The sequence below is a fragment of the Dermacentor variabilis genome, chromosome 5 (assembly GCF_050947875.1).
Source record: "Dermacentor variabilis isolate Ectoservices chromosome 5, ASM5094787v1, whole genome shotgun sequence".
Taxonomy (NCBI): domain Eukaryota; kingdom Metazoa; phylum Arthropoda; class Arachnida; order Ixodida; family Ixodidae; genus Dermacentor; species Dermacentor variabilis.
In genome coordinates, this window is record NC_134572.1 from 162,327,806 (window position 1) to 162,340,829 (window position 13,024).

The 13,024-nt window shown below is 49.0% G+C and overlaps 1 protein-coding gene across 3 annotated transcripts in view; it reads left to right on the forward strand.

The window, feature by feature from the left end:
- Positions 1-13,024, forward strand: part of LOC142583292 (uncharacterized) — a 44,696-nt gene that overhangs the window by 22,692 nt on the left and 8,980 nt on the right. Inside the window, exons 3-11 of one of the 3 annotated variants that reach the window (XM_075693699.1) lie at positions 3,205-3,324; positions 3,570-3,688; positions 4,173-4,279; positions 4,854-4,997; positions 6,106-6,190; positions 6,283-6,444; positions 7,173-9,439; positions 10,981-11,239; positions 12,821-12,961. In XM_075693699.1, coding sequence (XP_075549814.1) covers positions 3,205-3,324; positions 3,570-3,688; positions 4,173-4,279; positions 4,854-4,997; positions 6,106-6,190; positions 6,283-6,444; positions 7,173-9,439; positions 10,981-11,239; positions 12,821-12,961 — 3,404 coding nt within the window. The remainder of the gene's footprint in view (positions 1-3,204; positions 3,325-3,569; positions 3,689-4,172; positions 4,280-4,853; positions 4,998-6,105; positions 6,191-6,282; positions 6,445-7,172; positions 9,440-10,980; positions 11,240-12,820; positions 12,962-13,024) is intronic. The other 2 variants (XM_075693700.1, XM_075693702.1) reach the window with 2 other exon arrangements.

Consider the following 13,024-nt stretch of genomic DNA (forward strand, 5'->3'; position numbering starts at 1 on the left):
GGCTCTCCCCGTTGCCCTTGGGCGAGGGGCCGTCGGTTGCGTGACGCGAGCGCACGGTCGGCGCAACGATAAGCGCCAAACCTTCGAGCGCGTGCACCCCTCCTCGGAAGCTGGTCGGGCCAGCAGCGTGCGAGCCTTTCGCCGAGGTAGCGAAACACTGGCGACGCAGCGCCGATAGCGGGCTCGGTGCCGTGTGCAGCGTCCCCGCGGGATTTCGGGAGCACGCGACCGCGCAAATGGAGGGAAAAAGCGGGGAGGAGGGCTCCTTTGCGACCTTATCGGGTCTGTCGCGCGCGTAGTTGCCCGCGACCACATATCTCAACGCGCACTGCGTCAGCGTCGACAGCGCGAGTGCGTGGGTCGCAGCGTTCCACGACGCGGTGGGATGTTTTTCCCCGCATACCTAAAGGGGAGCTGAGACCTACGTGGGATCTGTCCTCGGTGCTAAATCGGCCCACTGCAGCCACTTAATGTTTACGGAGCGCGGCAAGCCACACGTGGTGCTCCCTCGAGCGGGCAGGCGGGGGATGAAGTGATTGCGCTTGCTCGTGCGAACTGTCCGCCGCCTGTCACTGTGCGGCGTTCTTTTCTCGAACACGACGTCGAGGGTTCGACTCCCGGTCCCAGCAGCTGCGTTTCTATCGTGGTCGAAATAAATCCGGAGCGCTCCAATCCGGCGTTTCGCGCACGTGCGTTGCCTTGGGACGTTGGGCCCCATGAATCAATCACCCATTATTCGTGCGACGGGCATACGATACTTTACAAAGCTGCGCCAGTGCACGATGAGATTCGTTTTTATAGAAAACTTCTTTTTTCGGCGCACAAATGTAGTCGCACACTAGCTACTGTAACTGAACTGAATCGAAATCCTGCGCTTTTATTTCGCAGAGATCTTCAATTAAACACTTAACTCTGAGAAGCTATCGCCAAACAAGCAATTGAGATGTCAGTGAGGGGAACATTGCACTGCGAAGTACCGCACACGTGAAACTAGACGTGCCAGGGACAATTTTGAGGCAGCTAAGTGGAAAAACCATCTCTGTATGTTGCTACTAATGAACCCTCGATTTAAGATTGACACCGATTCCCCTCCCCGCCCTCCTGAATGCATAAAAATGCGCAACACCCCTCCCCCCCAAAAAAAATGAAAATGGCGCCCGAATGTGAATCTACAAATTCGACCTTTAAGAATGCTGAACAAAACGTCTACAGGTTTTGACCTGTACCTGACTTGTGCAGTACCCAGAATAGTCAGGATAGCGCAGTTAGAAACACTATGAAGAGGACACAGAAACTCCTCCTATAACTAGCGATTAGGTCAGAAGAGCCTTGCAAGACATGAAACGAGGAAGAGCGGCAGGAGAAAATGGAATAATAGTCGACTTAAAGATGGAGGAGACATAATGCTTGGAAAACTGGCGGCTCTTTATACGAAGTGTCCATCAACTGCAAGTGTCCCAAAAAACTGGAAGAATGCAAACATTATACTAATCCACAAAAAGGGAGACGTTAAAGAATTGAAAAATTATAAACCCATTAGCTTACTCCCAGTACTATATAAGATACTTACCAAAATAATCTAATATAATAAGGTCATCACTGGAAGTTAGTCAACCAAGGGAACAGGCTGGCTTCAGGAAGGGATACCCTACAATGGACCACATTCATGGCATTAATAAGGTTATCGAGAAATCCGCAGAGTACAATAAGCCTCTCTATATGGCTTTCATAGATTACGAAAAAGCATTTGATTCAGTAGATACGAGCAGTCATAGAGGCATTACGTAATCAAGGAATACAGAACGCTTACGTAAATACCTTGGAAAATATCTGCAGAGGGTCCACAGCTATCTTAATTCTACTCAAGAAAAGCAGGAGGATATCTATAAAGAAAGGGGTCAGACAGGGAGGCACAATCTTTCCGATGTTATTCACTTCGTGCTTGGAAGTATTCGAGCTATTAAACTGGAAAGGTTTAGGTGTGAGGATCGACGGCGAATATCTAAACAACGTCCTTGCGCTTGTCTTTCCTCAAAAATTTTGTGCGCCGATATCCGTTTAGCTACTAGTCTTTCTCCCTTGCCATCTCAAACTTTTTCCTCCCCTTATGAGCAACTGATGCCATAGAATCGGTAGTAATGTCAACGCTGCCCTCGAGCACCCCCACAGTTCGCATCACGTGGCGCCGTCGCATGAACGTGGGAAAGAAAATGCAAGCGATAAGCTGCCAGTCACACTTGCACTCGCTGCACACCGCACTCACCGCACGCACGCCATATCAGATTCACATGGCGCGCCTTGTTTGTAAAACCAACTTTTCTTGACCTCCTCTACCCAAGAAAACAAGAGATAAAAGGCCAGTGGTGACGCTTCAAAAGCGCGTGGTTCTTGGGGAAACAGGAAAAGCGTGACTAAACTGCATCGCTGGGCTTCTGCAGTCTTCTGTGCTGATTAGAACGCGCTAACGCGGGACAAACAGGTCCCACACGAGCCGCTTGGGAAACAAACATCGCCGTAGCCTTAACCCTGCACGTTGTCGTTTCTCTTGACGCACTCGAGTGTAACACTGCAACGAAGCGACGAGCGATGCGTAGGTGTTCGCTTACCCTTCGTACTCGCTGCACTAATGGCGTGAAGAATCAGTTCCTGCCCGACAGTAACTCGTACATCTTGCGAGTCGATTTATAATACTCAGTAGCGATGTATAAGCGACAGCTGCTTGCTGTAATCGCATACACCAACGAACTGGTTTTGGTCACAGTGCATAACAATCTGCTCAACATTCAAAGGCATATTAGTGCTCACTTGCTAAATAATCTCGCACTTCTGGACAGTTACATAACATCAGGTTATTTTTAAACTTTAAAAGCCCTGGTCTGCCTTCAGCCGTTTTTATAGGTGCTAAAAACATGTCCCAGTTCAACGTAGATACTCAAATATTTTATCAGTCAACTATGACTTGGCATATGGCGTTAATTAGACAAATTACACAAATTTAAGAGTGTAATTTTCTTCCTTTCTTCGCGGCTTCTTATTTTTCGCTTTATTCCTTTAGACCAGGCGAGCACATTTTCCTTTCTCAGTGAGTCGTTTGTTTTTCATCACGCTGCTTCTAAATTGTGATTTCATAGACTAAACAAGAGAACGCTTGCCCATAGTGCTACTTTTCGTTCATAATCATCATTTCTTTTTTTCCCTGCACAGAGTGCATTCAACAGCTATGTGAAGAGTTCAAGGAGAATAACGAACCAGTAAACGACGACAGCACCACGCTGCACAAGTTCTGCTCTGAACTCGAACAGATTCTGCAACATGGCCAGACAGGTACGCCGCTTCTAACCTCTGAATAACGAATTTGTATACGCACTGTAAGCCATTTTACGCCCTTCAAAATCCTTACGGGTGCGAATCGCTCTGACTTGCGCCTTTACGACCCTAAAGGGTGTAAGGGTACGAGTTAGACAAAGCACCCTTAAGGGGACGAGTCTGTTTGGCGTAGCTTTTCTTTACAGGTTTTCCACCTTCGCGTTCGCTCACCGCTTTTTTTCTCGTCCCTTCTGTCTAAACAGACAGGGCGCTCGTTCTCAACGTCTCCAAGGGCTACTGGGGCTACTTCTGTCGCTGCCTTCTCAGCGAAAAGAACTTGAAGGGCTACAGCGCGCTCAAATACGCCAAGTCCCTATCCGAGGTAGGTGTGCCGAGGATATTTGTCTAAAGTGCATGTAGCCCTCTAACCCAGAATTTTCCTATACTGTTACAGCGATCCGCTCCAAAAGTCTCAGTGGAGTTCCTATAGTTAGATGTTTTATCTATGAATGAACAGTATGTTTTTATTTATTATTGGATTGACGTTTGTCTAACCGCAGAAATCGTGGAACTTGCTGCTGTTGTAACTTTTCTTTATCGACTCTTTAAGTGCTTTATTGCCGGAACACTTTTTTTTTCCCTGTATCATACTTTTTTTTTCTCATGTTATGATCATTTAATCATTGAACAATAGTGCTTCAAGAAGACAGCGATACAATAAGTTCATTTCGGCTTTTCCGGCAATAGCTCTTTCGGCTTACTCCGCACCACGGTAATACGGTAACGCTGACCTGTACAACGCTTACCCAAAACTGCCCTGTCGCTTGCCACTGGGGAGTCTGATGGAGTGCTTGCTTCTGACGCAGCTCAAGACTCACTTGGGAAGAGGACGTGCGGTGATTCGCTACTGCCTCGTGCACCAGTGCCTCGCTGATACGTTGCAGACATGCACGGTCGATGAGAAGTCGACAAGGTGAGCTGGCACAGTACAGTCTAATCACGAGGGTTCGGAGAAAATCCCTACAGTCGAGCGATCCAGACAACGACAGATGTTCGCGGGGAAAAAAGTGCCTTACATCAAAAATGGTCCAACCAATCGAGTCTCATGAAAGTAAAACTTAACCTAATCCCGTAATTATCGAAGTATTTTATACGAGCGCTTTCACCTAATGCTTCAGCCGTGAAGTAATGTTCACGAAAAGTCGAACTTGATTTCTGTGAAGCGCGCTAGCTGCTACAAGGTGAAGCACAAGTTTTTGTTTCTCTCGATGTGTGGTTCTAGTACTTAGCCGAGTTTCTGGAATGCAGTGCTTTTCTTTTCCTTGGGTAAACCTCGTTTGTTTGCCTTTGTTTCGTCTGATTTCAAAACCTTGTGGTCTTTTAGCATTGCACGTAGTGCGCGCGCGTAGCCGCAAAACGTTGCGCTATTTTGCCTTTGTGGTGTATTTCACGCAGCTTCCCTTGCTCGTGACACAAGCTGCAAACACGTTCACTGGATCCGACGCCATCGTTCATTTAGAAACCGATGTCGATTTCGCCTTTTCCAGAGACCACTACCATGCGTGGGCGCTCCTTCGGCAGCCCGAGACTCAACAGTCGCTGTTGTCATCCCTCTACGATCTGAACGCCGTCCCCTTCGACCTTGCTCCCAGTGGCAATGACCTGGACTCTTCCTGGCCACTGTTTGCGAGGTTCGTCCTTTGTCTAAACACAGCGCGATTAGTTGAGACTTCTCGGCAATACCAAGCTATAGCCTTCTGGTTGCAGGCACGGAACAGCTTCCCACTAAAATTTGCTAAAATTTTATCTAGGTTTGCTGTTTCTTGGCGATACGCACAGTTTCAAACGTCAACATTTGTTAACTTGCGTTTACCTTGCCATGATAAAGTTGCACCGACAAGCGACACAGTGAAAATATCTGTTAAGGCTAGGACGTTAACTAGTTCGCTCCCAAATTTCGCGTACACGTCGTATTTCACGGCCGCCTTAATGCTACGCATCGTCGCAGTACATTCCTGGTTTATCCGAATAATTCGCGAGCAAATGTTGTCTGTGGTGATTCCAGACGAAAATGTTCCTTCCTAAGAAAGCACGACTCCGTCTGTCACTGGGAAAGCGAAACTCTTCCGCGTTCCATCGCCTCACGTGGCGGGCCTTTCGCCCTCTTGGGTCACATGGCGTCGCCAATTCCTTTTCCTGAGACAAGTTACTTTTCCGGCTACCATCATCGCACACAACGTGTGCATCCAATGGTATTCCGGATTACACAGCTAATGCATCCAAATATATCAAACAAAACCACGATGTGTTCAATTTTTTTGAAGAAAATTCAACGCAACCCATCGAGCTGTTTACCCGCCGTGGTTGCTCAGTGGCTATGGTGTTGGGCTGCTGAGCACGAAGTCGCGGGATCGAATCCCGGCCACATCGGCCGCATTTCGATGGGGGCGAAATGCGAAAACACCCGTGTGCTTAGATTTAGGTGCACGTTAAAGAACCCCAGGTGGTCGAAATTTCCGGAGTCCCCCACTGCGGCGTGCCTCATAATCAGAAAGTGGTTTTGGCACGTAAAACCTCATAATTTAATTTTAATTTAATCGAGCTGTTTAGCCAAAAGAACTATTTATAGCGGTCTCTCTTATTGGCACATCTGTGTACACTTCGTTTTTAGCACTGTGTTTCTGACGACTGCCGCTCATGGAGGACGGAGCAGACGTTAAACTCAATTAAATGATTTGAGCGCTCTTTCCTAACCATTCTGGTTGTGTCGTTACAATTTACTAGGACGTTTACTCGCAGGAAAGTCTTTGGCGAGAGCTGGCCGACGTTGAGCCGGTGCTCTAGCATTTCAAGCATGTCCAGCGTGAATAGCACGCACTCTCAGGTGAGTTTCATTCTATGTCCATCGTTTTCGGTTACGAGTACTTTACACAATCTCGCTGTAGCCGATCCCTTTCTTTCTTTCCTTTCTAAAAGATGGACTTGACGTGCTCATCCTTGCCTGATGAAGGGCGAAGCACCGTGCCAAGATCCCCCATTCTTCGAGCTAGCTCGCTCCTACAATCTCCCTCCGTGGACGAAGCCACGGAAGACGTCTCTCGGCGATCCGAACTCTCGAGTCTGCCAACCGTGAGAACGGTTCGTTAGTTTATCTCGCATTTCCTATTTCGTTAGCTGTCTATGTGCTTCTTTGTGTGTGCGTTCGGGCATACTCACCAAGTAAATATTTCCTTTGTGCGTGCGCAAATATAATAGTCTCCAGAGAGTTATGCAGCTCTAAAGCGGAATAACGTGCTTCGTAATGAACGTCTCGTAGATAGACATTAGGGTTTTACGTGCCAAAACTACCGTCTGATTGTGAGCCACGCCGCAGTGGGGGACTCCGGATTACCTTTAACGACTTGGGAATGTTTAATGTGCGCGCTGTGCACGGTACACGATAGTTTTCGCATTTCGCCCCCATCGGGGTGCGGCCGCCGTGGCTGGCATCGAGCCTCTGACCTTGTTCTCAGCACCGCAACGCCATAGCCATAGAGCTACCGCGTCGAGTCCTCTCGCAGACATCTGTTTCAACAAAACAGCAAGGACCATGGAACAGCTGTCAGTGTAAAAGGGGACAGAAGTAGGGAAGTGGTCTGTAAACTTTAAGACTACACAGAAGAAATAGTGAGAAGCAGTGAGATTGTTATATACAGTGGTTGCTGTGCATGCCTACCAGCATTACTGTCCGGAACTTGAATAATGCTCGTTATAACTAGGCATGCGCGTCCTTTCTGCAAGTAAGAGACAAGTCTTTCGTTCTGTTTGTGTTCTTATTCTTGCAAATATTTTATGCTCACGCAGAACAATTTCTTCTTCTCTTGCAGCTGAAGAGCAGATCTCTATCTCCGATTGTGTTCAAGATATCGTCTCCAGAAGCTTGTGGCGAAATGTCTTCGCCAGTCCAGACGGCCGCCTCTGCTTCGCAAACGGAGGGTTGTTTGCCTGAAAGACTCGCTGAAGAAGCGAGAGCTGCGTTGTGCTCCGAGAAGCTAGAGAAGATGGCCGAGGAATGGCGCGTCAAGGAGGAGGCCTGGCTGGAGAAAGAAGCGGAGTTGCGTAAAGAGTTGGAATCGCTGAGAGCGTCTCAGCCCGGTGAAACCGCGTGTGTTCAAAGTACCTGCAAAACATGTGATGATCTGAGCGCGTCAGTGCAGCGTCTAAGCGGAGAGAAAGATGATCTGACTACTAAAAATAATTTCCTCGCGCGGAAGCTGAACGAGGTATTGGAGAAGCTCGAAGATTCCGAAGAAACCGTCAAAGACCTGAAGCGCTCCGAAGCGGACCTTCGGACGAGGACAGAGAAGCTCAGCTTCGTCAACGAGGGACTGAAAAATCTCGTCGACGCTGTGAAAGACGAAGCGACGATTCTTCGACAGCAAGTGATCATCATGGACAAAGAGGTCAAGAGCAGCCACGAGTTGTTGGAGCAGAAGAAGATGCAGTGTAAGTGTCTGGAAGACCAGCTGGTTAAGCTGCGCTCAAAATGCTGCGAGAGCATCAACGCTAGCGCCATGAGGGACCGCGAAATTGAAAGGCTTGCCAACCTAGTGCGCGTAGCTCGGAGAAAGCTCTTCTCCAAGTCGTCTCCCACGCAGCAGACTTCGCCCGAAGAGTCTCCCAAGCTTGCTTTGGAGAACAATATGTCTGATGAAGCGCTGTTGAAGATCTTGTCCTCCGAGGAGACGGAAGATTCGCTCATTCCAACCAAACAAGTAACGAGAACGGAGAACTCGAACTGTGAACTCTTCGAACACTGCCTGAGGTATCTCGGTTCCGCCATGTTACACCACGAGTCCCTGATCGACAAGGCGAACGCCCGAGTTCGGGATCTCATTTCCACAAGCCACAGTATTAACCTTCAGCTGCATGTGATGCAAGAAGTGCTCAGCATGCAACATCTAAAGGAGGACGGTGCTCCGGACGAAAATGACATTTCCCTGAGCAAGGAAGTCGCCGGACCTTCGGAAGAGTTGGTGCCACCACGAATAGAGGGTTGTGACTTTGTGACCTCTCTGTTCGAGACCATGTGCAGGAATCACTCCAAGATGCAGTCCCTCATGCAGTCCGAATCTCAGCTCGAAAAAGAGCTCGCCGACTCCAGGGAGCTCAACAAGCTGCTGTCCAGCAAGGTGCACGAGCAAGAGCGCAAACTGTGCGGCTTCGTGCAAGAACTCGACCGCACCAAGACCCTTTTGGCGGGCATGGAGGATACGCACCACAAGCTTCAGACTGCCAAAGCTGTCATGAGGTACGAGCTCCAGGAGAAGAAACACCTGCTTCACAACCTGCGGCAGCAGCTGGAGAGCACGCGGGAGAGCTGCGTCAAGGTGATGCGCTCCAACGCCGAGTCCGAGATCGAGTGGAAGAGCCTGCGCGAGGAGTTCCAGAGCCGGAAGAAGCAGGACAGCCAGGACAGTGGCGTCTCCGACAACGGCCAGAGCACGCGCGAGCAGACGCCCTCGAGCGGCGAGGAGTGCTCCGAACGGGACGACCCGGAGTCGGTCGAGGACGACGACCGCTCCGACTCGCTCAACGTGGACGAGATTCCCGAAGAAGGGGGAGCCCAGTGCATTCCAGACACGGTGGCCGACATCGAGTGCAAGTACCGCGCGCGCTCGCAGCGACTCGAGTACCTGGAGCAGCAGTGCCAGATCCTGTACAACAGCCTGGTGCGAAGCAGCGAGCGCAGCGACAGCCTGCAGCGCCGGCTGCACAGCCTGCTGGAGGCCGGCGCCAGCGGCAGCAGCAGCAACGAGCCACCCGCGCAGGACAGCGCGTCCAGCATTCCAGTGAACTCTGAGGATTCTGAGTCACGCGAAGTTGTGGCCGAAGAGTGTGATGTCGCGTGTGACGATGTGCCGGATGTGTCCGCCATCTGCGGGGACGTGTGCGACGATGGTGCTTTGCCCGAGATCCGGAAGAGGACCCTGGGCACCATAGTGCACAGGGTGAAGCTCGAGAGGTCCCAGAGCGAGGAGGTCATCTCCAAACTGCGCGCTAAAATTGCCAGGCTGGAGGAGTCCAACGAGAGATTGCAACAGCAGGTAGCCAGCCTTGCTGAAGAAAAGGCGCAGAGGGAAAACGAAATGAGGTAAGCTCATCCTATCTCCCTTGTCGTGATGTTCCTTCGTAATACCGAGTACAAAAACCAGCAATAAGTTTAAAGCAAAACGACGCGCTGATCGTTGAGCTTGAAACGTAACACCTTTGTCATGAATGCTATATTCACAGCATGTGTCAGTCAACGCAAGGTGCTCGGTGCAGAGACGTGTGCCCAAGCCTATTTGCCCTATTTTGCGCCTATTGCTGGGAGGTTATACAAACACTGACTGCGCGTCACGCCCTTTTTGTTTATTATATCGTCAGCATTTTGTTTGTTCAACCTGACAGCGTGCTTGCCTGTTTAAACAGCAGAGAACCAATATCTTCTGCGCAAAACAACGTACTTTCCAACTGCCGTCGAGTACAGAAACAACTTTCTTTTGCGTCCGTTCGTTGCACGCATAAGTCATTTCCCGAACAGCGTACTTTCTCATCAGTGTGCACAAAGAAACGAAGGTTAATAGGCGTAAAACAAGTGCAAATTGCTTTCTAGCCAAAAAAACCAACCGTGTGGTTATAAAGTTGTACGGGTGTCACACGGTTCGTTTTCCATGGCGATGGAGCCTGATCGGGATCAAATTTCTCGATTCCGATTGGCTGATTTACGCAAGATGAGAAAGGGAGCTAATCGCGGTCGAGAAATTCGATCTAGGTATGTATCGATTGCGATGGAATATGTGCCGTATGACGCCCGTGTGAATTACGCTGCAATTCTAGCATTGTTACGTATTCTGTCAAATCCAGAATGGCTGCCTGAACACGCTTGAGTCTGCGAAGTATTCAGCATCGTGGGCAACGCTCAATGTATTCGCGTGTAGATAAACGTCGCGCGAGTGCATGGATTGCCGAGTCACTGACATTACGACAACGCGACTGCCACATTCAACGTGTGCTGTCTGTCACGAAAGGACGATCAAATAACGCAAGGGCAACCATGTGCGGTGTAGGTCTTGACTCAAAAGGTCCTGTTCTAAAACAAGGTCGCACGTATGATATCCGGTGGTGGCCGAATCCCGACGAGAGCCGCGTGCAAACACGTCCGTATATGTATGGTTAAATGTATGCGTCCCATATTCAAGTTAGTAAAAATTATCGTGAGCTCGATACTACAGCGTCCCTCCTAATATAATTCAAGACCCCCGGCAGCTCAGGAAGCGTGAGACTTTAAAGTATCTCTGCGCATCGCGCATTTTAAAGATCTCCGTAGTTCGGTTTTGGCTTTGATTTTCCCTTTTAAGTGTGATAACAATTGTACGGACACCTCAGGCCCATTTTCGCCGTCGTCGCCGGAATAATCTCCTTCCGGGCAAAACTGCAGGCTTAGTATGTTCATTTTTCCGGAATGGCTACCCTTGACTTCTTGGTTGGCTTGGGATAGCTCTAACGTAGCCTACCTTGCTGTTTGTATATGAACTTCCGGTACACCGACGAACCAATGTTAGCCCAAAATTGGCTTCACTTACAATTTAGCTCAAGCCGAGACCAACGAATCCTGATTCTCAGAGGCCTGTCTCAATCGGCGTTCCGCAGGCAGAGAGCAAGCGGGATGCTCCGGACGGAGCGCAGCCTGAAGAGCGTCCAGATGCAGGAGATCTCGCGCGAGCGGGGAGAGCTTTTGATCAGGAACAAGGAACTCGAGGAGCAGCTCGAGCAGAAGGATCTTCAGCTCACGCGGATCGACGAGAACCGCCGCGAGAGCGCCGAAAAGCAGCAGATGCTCGAGAGGGAAGTCGGCTCGCTCACAGAGAGGCTCCAGGACCAGGAGGCCGCCAACAGCCACTTGTACAGGGTGAGTGTCGAAATTACTCGCCTTGCGTTTTTTTTCTTGAGCTTCGCCACTCTGGCGAGCGCGAAAAAAAAAGTTTGACCTTCAAGAGAAAAGTCTTCGCCGCACGAGCTCCTATCTAAAGACGTGGAAACAGAAGTCGTTTTGCGATAGGCATCCACTGCACCGAATAGGTGGTGTTCAAAACATGGTGGGCGTGTTTCCGGCTTTGCAACTTCCGGCGCGTACATCCCGCAAAAGCATTGCCTTCGAGATATGTTGGTTACTTCGAGGAAGTGGGCACTGGGATTGGGCACCACCTATTTTACGCCGTTTGTTGTAATGAGAAGAAAGTTTAAAGTCTGCCCACTCTACGCAATAATGTTCAATTTAATCAGTGATTTTACAGAGCAGCGTTATCTTTTTTTTTTTTGACACTTTATAGGTTTTTGAACTTTGTACGTCAGGGTTCTTATTGCCAATTTTCGACAATTCTGGTAGGAATTGAGGCCCAAGATGAAACTTGTGCTTCATATACTAGTTGTTGGTAGAAGTACGCATTTTCTCTTAAATGCAACACTTCATTCAGGTGGATTCGGCAGTTGTATAACGAGCACATTTTTGCGTTAAACGTGTATTTGGACATGAATTGGAGTAAGCCCCAAAGTAGATTTTCCTCTTAAAACGGATAATTCATGTGAACGTAACAGGTCCAACCTCGCACCTAACACTCTAAGAAAAGTTTACACCCTTTGGAGTGCCCCTTCTGCCACACAATAATCATCTGCCTTGATGCGTTTCCTTTCTTGAAAACGCCGTGCCCGCTACTTTCCTGTCGGGAATGCTATCATGCTGATAACGTGCATGCCGTTCGTTACTGGAAAGTACCGGGCTCGCAGCGTGAAAGAAAAACTCATCAAGGCAGATGACGATTATTGTTGCGTGGCAGAAGGGGCACTCCAAAGGGTGTAAACTTTTCTTAGAGGGAATAATGTCCTAGTTTTACAGACTGCTCGAAGTTCTGTCGGAAGTACTGCACGCTATACTATAGTCAATAGTGGGCGAACAAGCAATGCCTCTACCTAGAGCCACGTCCACACAAATCGGCTTGTCTATACGTCGTCATAAGAGAAATTGCAAAAATAAATCCCATTTGCTGAAACGTTAACTCCACGCTGAGCCTTTCCTTGTTTGAAGACTCTTGGAGTTCAAGCCTCCAAATGCCTGTAATCATTGTTTGCACGCTGTAGTGTAATTTCTTGCCATGTGCATCCCGAACTGCCTTGTGATACGCATGTGATTTCTACGGAAGAACGGGTGTGCGGCCTGTCGTTCATGAGCTAGATTTGCCTGATAAGCCTTCACTCACCACTACTTGTGTAGACGTTATTAGCATCGTGAAAGCAACTCTCGAGCAATCTACTCAAATGTAATATTAAGCATAACGTTCTGTCTATTATTGCCCTTCGCAATCGTAGTAAAACGCATGTTTGAGTCACTTACTATATTGCATGGATGGACTAGCATAATATTTTTTTTCTTTTTTTGGCTACCAAGACCTCCTGCTTCACTAAACCGCCTGCCACTAACTCTCTCCGCCCCTAGAATTACGTGACACAACAGGCTATCATCCAGGAAATGCGCGAGCGGCTGGAAGACCAAGAGCGCATGATCGGAGAGCTGGAACACTGTGTCGAGGACCTCAGGGAGGACCAAGTGACAGAGCAGACGAAGTTCGCGCAAGAGGTGAGATGTGCAGCAATAAACTTCGCATCGCACTAACGCGCAAGCAACGGAAATTAATACGTA